Here is an 8,938-nt window from a genome sequence, read left to right as displayed (position 1 = left end):
GGAATTACCCACACCTTTGAGTCAATTGTCCAAATACTTTTGAGCCCTTGACTGAAATGAAGTGAATGTTTGAAAAAAAGGCTTTAGTTCCTCACATTTTTATGCAATCTTTTACATCAACCCACTGAATTAAAGCTGAAACTCTGCAGTTCAACTGCATCTGAGTTGTTTCATTTAAAATTAATTGTGGTAATGTACAGAACCAAAATTCGAAAAAAGTTGTCTCTGTACAAATATTTATGGATCTAACTGTATGTACCGTCATGTGACACCAAACATCTCCCTACACGTATCCTCTATATCTGTGCATTTGAGTTTAATTATTTTTATCCATGTCCTGCAGGTTCACAGAGTGTTTCCCAACGGTCTTACCTCTCAAGAAGGAACCATGCAAAAGGGAGATAAAGTTTTGTCCATCAATGGAAAGTCACTGAAAGCTGTCACTCACAATGAAGCCCTGGGGATTTTACGTGAGGCACGTCTACCGAGACAGGCTGTTATAGTGATAAAGAAGGAAAAGGATGGCGAACAAAGCTCCAGCTCATCAGACTGTGTGGGTGCTGATGAACAAATGTCTGGAAGTGAGTGTTGTGCAGTAATTATACCTTAAATATACAAAAATGCATCACCATATTGTTACACAATGACCCACAAAACAAAAAAATTATGGTCATATCCTACATCCTGTTTTGGAATCTAACAGCACCGCTATATACCAGCATTCAATATTGTTCCATAAGATAGATGTTTCATTAAGGTTAGTTTAAAGTTCTAGTACCTACTACCTAATAATACAAAACCAATGTAATATTACTTGCTACAATTTTAATATTATTAAGATCTTTTTATTAGGCAAACTTTCTGATTCATTAGATGGTTTTGTTCAGACTTTAGTGGAATTACAGGTAAAGAGAATCCACAGGAAACGTGGCCACAGTCATAAAATGATGCGTACTCTGAGGTTTATATTGTAGATTCAATTTACATGAGATTTGAGTGTTTCCAGTTTGGGAAATATATATGCTGAGAAAATGCTTTTTGTCTTTAAGCTTTCGATAATGTCAGGTTAAAATACATTAGAACTCTTGTTGGGATTTTACTGTTCGTGTGACAACAATTTCACCAGCCAATATTAAAAATGCTTTGACTAAAACAACAAAAGGCTCTTGTATGACGGTCTGAACAAGTACCAAATCATCCAACATTTGTATCTCACATACACCACCTCCCAGACATTTCAGCTCGCAGTGTCAAGGATTCAGCAACACAGCTACTAAACCAGAAAGAGGAGGGTAGGACTGAGCTTATGAACTAGCAAGGACAACATGGATCGCTATCCACTGTACAATATTTCATTCCAATGTACTGTATTTCAGTCATGTACAGCCTACATGGAAGTGGAGAACTCTGGGAGGGAAAAAACATGCATATGTATTTATAATTTAGTGTGTGCAGAACATTTTTTATGGAAAACTTTAAATAGGGAAAGAAGAGTACCTATGTCAGCTATTTATTGTTGTGTGCTCCTGTTGTCCCCAGGATAGTAAGATGACCCTCATAACTTTTATAGCCCCTATAGCTGTTGAAACAACATAATTCACCCGTGCTCTATCAAAGCATATAGATATATATTGTGAGCTTGCTATGGGGAATTGCCCATACAGCTTCACAGGCTTCACACAGGCCTCAGGCTGCCACTTCCTCCATGTCTGCTTCATTTTATTATTAGCCAGGTGCTCCAAACCCATGCTCAATTCCTGCCCTGGAAGAGCGCCTGTCCCACCCATTCCTTCCAGGACACTCCCGGCCTGTATCCTAAATAAAGGCCTGCAATTCGGCAGCAACACCATTACTCACAGCCTTATCCATCCACTTTAATCCATTTTCCAGTGAAACATACATACCAAATACCCTCTGAATTTGTCATCAGACATTTCCTACTTCTACAATTTATATAATATTATACAGTATTTATATAGCGCCATCATATTACGCAGTGCTGTACAAAGTCCATAGTCATGTCACTAAGTGTCCCCCAATCGAGCTCACAATCTAATGTCCCTACTATAGTCAAATGTCATTAATGTAGTCTAAGGTCAATTTAGGGGGAAGCCAATTAACATAACTGCACGTTTTTGGGATGTGGGAGGAAACCGGAGTACCCGGAGGAAACCCACACAGACACGGGGAGAACCTGCAAACTCCATGCAGATAGTGTTCTGGCTGGGATTTGAACCTAGGTCTTAGCACTGCAAAGGCTGGAGTGCTAACTCTTAAGCCACCGTGCTGCCCATATATAAAAATTGTTGGACTGACACAAAGAAGTAAGATAGCTATTATGGTGGAAATATATTTATGGTGGTAGGGCTAATGCTGTTCTACCCTTTCATTTCCTGAAATGAAAATATCTCCACATATAGAAGCATGTGCATAGACATATTATGCTAATCATATGCCAAATTAATTAGCACAATGGCTGTTTATTACATTGGCTTCAAGATATCATATACTCATGAATATATCTCATGAAGCAGAGTAGGGCCAAGGAAGAAATACATATATAGCAAAACTTAAGTTTAGTTTATGCAACACCTTTTCCTTTCCCCAAACCTTGCTTGTCTGTTTAGTTTGCATACTGGCATGGTAATGTTTCATTAGAATTTAAAAATGCTTAGCTGTATTTTTCACTTTATTTGAAATGTGCTTTTACCGTTCCAACAGATTCTGAAGAGGCAGGATTTATAATGACTGTAACTCTGGAGAAGTCTATGGCTGGCTTAGGATTCAGCTTAGATGGAGGAAAAGGTTCTGTGTATGGAAACAAGCCAATTGTCATCAACAGGATATTTAAAGGTGAAATATATGCTTTAACATTTTTTTCATGTTTCTACTTTCAACTTTCTACATTAATGATTTCTATATTACAGAATATAGAAAAAAAAATTCTACCTATCATGTTCTGTTCATTGATTTTCTCACCTCAACCCAGGAACTATCCCATGTTGTCCTCTATAAAGGTGCCTTTACCTGTTGCATGCTTTATCCTAGTGCTTGATCTGATGGTGCCGGCATTGTTCCAGGTTCAAAGCCATTTAGCAGAGTCAGTAGAATGACAATGGACACCTTTTTTAGCTGTCTAGAAGGGTAGCATTTTGACTAACACTGTAAAGGAGATTTTTTTCCTGATTATCCACATATTGGGGGCTTTTCCCCATTGAATCTCAATGAATTCATTTTGTTATGGGTTTCTATAGGGCAAAAAGGTTGTGAAATAGGCTGCTCTAAGCTTTTTAATCACTAATTAGTTTTACTACATTCGTTAAATCTGAGTTCTAGGAAGGAATACTAACACGTTGTAAAGTTCACCAAGACTGGAGAAGATAGACTAATATAGAAGAACCTGGATGATCCAGCAAAGCTGCAATGGATTTCATAAAAATCCCTTGCTATTTTTGGCTAAATGTTTTTACTCTTTGAACAGATCCATTCCAGGTTTGCTGGATCACCTGGGGTCTCCCATGATAGTCTATCTTCTCCAGTCTTGGAGAGCTTTCATAAACCAGACCCATTGTTTAGGTCAATAGCTTCTGTGGGACTGGGGTATGTGGAATGTCCTACTTAGGATCTCCTTCCTCTATATTGTCCTGGTGTCCATTCTAATTTTGACTAGATAAGCTAAATGTAAAATTAAAATGAAAATATCTTTTCACTTCCTGTTGTATCTACAAGAAACATGTTCAATGGGGCACTTGCATTGTTTAAAAATGTGAAATTGATTTTATATATTTTCCAATCTTCCCAAGCAAAAATGTATTTGTAATGTATAGTCCAGCAGGGCAGTGTTAGCTAAATAATAAATGTGGTGTCCCACCTTCCCCGCTGCCTTATACAAATGCTTATTTTGCTTTATAAATAATCCAGGGCTAAAGGAATAATTCTATGTTCAGAGCTTCATGTCTACTACCAGGCTAGCTAACACTGTCATTAGTAATATGCCTTGCACATGAAACAGCCCTTTACTGAATAAGTTCAGAGTTTATATTTACTTTTTTAGTATTGTGATTCAGCGTCATAAAGCAGCGCTTTTGTAATAAACATAGCTAAATATGTTCCATGAACTTTGACATTCTTTGCAGAACTAACTTGATGATTGCATTGTAGGTGTGTCAGACAAGAATGATGCTGTTCAGCCTGGAGATGAATTGCTGCAGTTAGGAAACATCTCTCTGCAAGGTCTCACTCGCTTTGAGGCTTGGACTGCCATTAAAACCTTACCCAATGGGCCAGTTCAGGCTGTTATTAGAAGGAGCTGCATTGCAGGCTCTGTTGTTCCATAAGAATCTCATTGTGAAGAATGAGGAAGCTTCTGCTTACTAAACAATGTTTAACTGGCATTGTGGAATGTTGTTGTTAAAGCAAGGAAGAATGTTAACAAACGACAGGGGTGGTCTACGCAATAAATTATTTTTGAGTCATAGGGTGAGCTTGGATGTATGGAAGTACTGGATCAACCCAACAGAAAGATCTCCAAGCCATAATTCCTGACTGTGTTCCTGTCCATCTAGGTGTAACCTCAAAGGTCTTGAATCGGCACCACTGACAAGGTACATCCAGTACTTACCTGTGCTCCGTTGGCTGGGCTCTTCAAAATGTGGCTGCCCAGTGCAACACAGTCTCTTCTGTGACATATTCACTGTCAGGTCTAGCTCCTGCCAAACATGTGTGCTCTAGACCAGGGGTCCCCAACCTTCTGACCAGCCTTTCGACAGGTGGGCCATGGCTCTGGTCGGTGCACTCCGCAGTGGAGTCAGAAAAAAGGCCCCGCTTAGGGGGTAGGCGTACCAGCCAGAGCCCCGGACCATGTCTCCTGTAAGAATTGCGGGCTCAGGGAGGTGGGCGGGTTGGCATCATGACATCACTCTAGGAGAAGTTTCTTACCTCTTGAGTGACACACGGCTCCCCGCACATGCGCATTCTGAAGTCTGTGCATTTAGTGGTCCGTGAGCTCCAAAAGGTTGGGGATCACTGCTCTAGACTACATCGTCCCAATAAAAGGTTTATATTTGTTTTGCCAAGGTTGAATCCATAGAAAAAAAATTGTTTAGGTTCTAATTTACTGTAAATCTACACAAAATTTTTGAACATAACCAACTGACCTCCTAATATTATACACATACAATAATGCAAAAATACACAAGAAGAAGTTAAAAGTAGTTACAACCAAAAACCATCTAAACAGGTGGAATTACACCCACTTTAAGTCCCCCAATCACAGACGGTAAAGATGGAAACCATCTATGGTTCTTTGAAAATTCCTTTTTTGTTGTTGTTTAGTACCAGCCAATATTGTGTTTTGGATATGCAGTCCCTTCATCAAGGCAACGAAATAAAAGCAGACCTAGTTGGAGCTTCTTGGAATCTAGAAATATAGAAACATATACCTGAATGAACCTGGCTTAATAAATGTAAATAGTTTTTTCCTTTTTTTTCATTTTTCATTTCAACCAACAGAACATTATGCTAAGGATGAATATGCCAGAAATCGTTAGCTGCTTTCACATTTCACTGAATTGTATGAATGTATCGAACAGTAATCAAACAGTGCCATAAAATATTGGAATGGGTCTTATGTAAATAAGCTTTATATGGCTGCAGATGGCACCTTTTGAATGTTTTGCCATTATCTCAAAATATTAACATGCTTTGGTGCTTTGTGTACAGTTCCAGAGATATAGTTTTGTAAATTGGAGCCAGTAGGTATGCTATGTATGACAAATAGGATTCAATAATGTGTACATAATAACCACACATCAGAAATACTGTGGTGTAATGAAGGATAGTTTTGTACCAAATATAAGACACAAGAAAACATGTTAGCTAAATATCAGATGATAACCTTTTGCAGGTCTTTAAGGGCATTTTAAGGCTTGTGTTGATGGGCCAAGCTTGCATTGAAATACATTCCGTCTGCATTTAATATTAGTATGAGATGCTTCCAAGATTATTCCCAATTCAATTTAAAGAATATTACATTTTTCGGCAGCAATATTCATTACAATGGATTAAAGGACTATTTATAGGTTGAGAGTATATAATATACTGGTACATCAAATATGGATTTATTTTGCTCTTACCAGCTATAGAATGTGTAGCCTTGTTCATCAAATCCACTCAAAGAGACAAAAGAAAAAAACCCAAAGAATATGGAAGAGGTATCTTAGCAATAAAGCAGAATAAGTTGGGGTTACATTGTATAGAACAATTAGTTCATCTAGCATGGGAAGTGACCTGCATTATGTTAAGTAAATGTTTACATGTGAAACAATTACTAATTAGTAAATAATAGGTTTTCAGATCTACTGTACATTTTTTTAAAATAATATTGATAAGTGCCAGAAATGTCCTGAACTTGTCAGATAATAAAATCACACTCTTCTAAAACTGAGCGGAACCATTTACTAATTCCAATAACATACACAATGTTTGATATACTTATGTTTCTAGTAAAACATATTTAGATCAATATTGGTGGATGGTAGTTCCACATCAACAACTTAATGTCTTATCAATCAAAGCTAAACTGAATAGGCAAATATTGCCACATTAGTAAAGGTGTGTGTATTCTTACTTACAGGTCTGTGTGCTTTGTGTATTTCTTCCAGATTGGTCCACTAACCTAACATGAAATTGTGCATTAGTATTCTGAAATAAAGACCGATCACTTTTGAATTCTCATCTTATACAGGATACCTGGTCTTGTATCTGCCCACAACTAGTGCTTTGCAGGTAGCCAGAGTTGGTAGAATTGCAGTATTATGGCTCTGGTCTTTGAACAGTTTATGTCAATTTTGTTTTTCATCTTTTTTTTTATTACAAATGGGTTTATGCCTGGGTTTGAGCTTTAAAAATATGAAAATGAAGTCAAATTTTAAACTGTGTCTGTCTTTTACTGATAACATAGATTATACCTATGTGCTTTGTGTAGATTTAAAGACAATATTGCTAAAGCTACAAGAATGCCAACAGAGAACACCAGTTACTGTTAAAAGTATTTTTAAAGTATATTTAAAGCAAAATGACAGTTTACATACAGGCATATATTTTTTAAGGTAGCCTAACTGATACTTAATATGTGTTCCTGCTGATAATACAGATAGATATACGACTGAGGAGCTCAAAGGAGTTCCAGCATCTGAGTATTGTTTTTTCCTTTTTATTTGAGATGCTTTATTGTATACAAAGGGAACCGAAATTGTGGTTCTTATAAAAATTCACCAAGATAAATAAAACCAAATCAGTTAATTTGGGGTGCACAGAACTGTTTGAGCCCCATTTTGTTACATGATGCCCCCTCTGATGTAGGATGTTAGGTGCGTGTATCTGTATGTGTGATTGTAAATTCAATATATGTAAAGGTAGCACACAAGTTTAGGAATGAGTCTGGCTTCCTTGCAGGACAATAAAACATGTTGGCAGTAGAAATTGCTTAGGTAATACTTATTTTTGCAGGGACTGACAGGGACCTTTGACTGTAAGTTTCACTTTAAAAATTGTTACTGATGTTCTATGGCAGCATTATACAATGTTTGTCAAAGCAGACTTAGAAGCAAAGTGAGCATGTTGTAAATAGGATGTTTACACTCTTTTAAGTATCCACACATTCACCTAGTATGGCAATTTAATGCATGTGCTAAATGGTGCATGTAGATTAAAAGTGAGCTATAAAAAGTTTTTTTCAGGCAATGTGAATGATTCAAATGATTTATTGTGATTACTGTAAATTGCAGGGGATAGGTCCCACAAGAAACAAGTTTTTTTATTAACACCCTTGTAGAAATCATAGTGACTATTCCCTCGAGCAAATGTGTTCAGCCTGGAAGAGGCTTAAATCTTGTTGAGTCCAGGCTGTGCAGAGATCCATAGCAAATAATAAAACAGTGGTCCCCAACCTTTTGGAGCTCACGAACCACGCATGTTTGGGAGCTGTGTGTCATGATGTCAGAACCCACCCACTCTCCCATGATGGGATAGTGGGCGAGTTGTGTCTGGAGCCCAGCCCCCTGAGCCTGCGATGGAGACATGGTCCGCGGCTCTGGCCTGTGCAGCCCCAAGCGGGGATCCTTCTTCTGACCACCACTGGCCTCAATGCTCTCGCGGCCCAGCTGTCAGACGGCACTAGTGGGCTGCGGATCTGGATTGGGGACCCCTGAATTAAAAGACTTGTCACTCTTAGTTTTGAGCAAGAAATCTGCTTGTGTATAGTCGTAGTAATAGGTCTTCCGTATAATCAAGGTATACTTACATAGAATAGAGATTTTCTATTAAAGTTGAAAGCTTTCAATGCAATAACTGGACCACTTTTTGGAATAGCTCAGTCATTTTCCAACAAATAAAAATAAGAATGTTCAAGGCCAAAAGGCATAATAATATTATTAACAAAAGTGCCAATCTAACAACCTCTGCAAAGGTTTACTTAAGAGAAGCTATAAATCTATGCAATATAGTGTTTTTGTAAATACAGCATTGTTCATGTGCAAACATGTTGATGAGTATGTAAATACATGTTATATTTTTGTTTTGCAATTGCAAATAAAACATTCTAATGAACTCTTGTTGTTTGATGAATTGTAAGTAGGTGTGTTTTATTTCATGTCACTGCTACACACTGCTACGCATGTGTGTTCTGCATCTGATTTTAGTTTAATAAAACAATTTAAAATTTCAGGGCAGAATACAAATAAGCATTAATTTCAGTACTGGTTAAATTCGAACTAAACCTTTGATCCTCATCTGTTCCCATTCCATCACTGCGCTGCCATCTTCTTCCTTCTTCCCTTCCTGATTAGGATCTTCAGCCATCTTGATTGGCCAGGCTGGGATGATTTTACTCCCACATAGACACGCAAGAGTTTATTCATTACCCCCAAGGGCAGGGGAA

The 8,938-nt window shown here is 37.7% G+C and overlaps 1 protein-coding gene across 1 annotated transcript in view; it reads left to right on the top strand.

The window, feature by feature from the left end:
- Positions 1-8,607, top strand: part of IL16 (interleukin 16) — a gene marked incomplete at its 5' end in the record, with an annotated part of 29,129 nt that extends 20,522 nt beyond the window's left edge. Inside the window, 3 exon segments of the mRNA XM_072402473.1 lie at positions 344-581; positions 2,722-2,853; positions 4,162-8,607. Of these exon segments, the coding sequence (XP_072258574.1) occupies positions 344-581; positions 2,722-2,853; positions 4,162-4,337 (546 nt within the window). The 3' untranslated portion in view covers positions 4,338-8,607.
- Between the last annotated feature and the right edge of the window lie 331 nt (positions 8,608-8,938).

This window comes from Pyxicephalus adspersus, chromosome 2 (assembly GCF_032062135.1).
Source record: "Pyxicephalus adspersus chromosome 2, UCB_Pads_2.0, whole genome shotgun sequence".
In the NCBI taxonomy this organism is placed as follows: Eukaryota; Metazoa; Chordata; class Amphibia; order Anura; family Pyxicephalidae; genus Pyxicephalus; species Pyxicephalus adspersus.
Note: the sequence above shows the minus strand (reverse complement) of the source record. Positions and strands in the feature narration are given on the sequence as shown.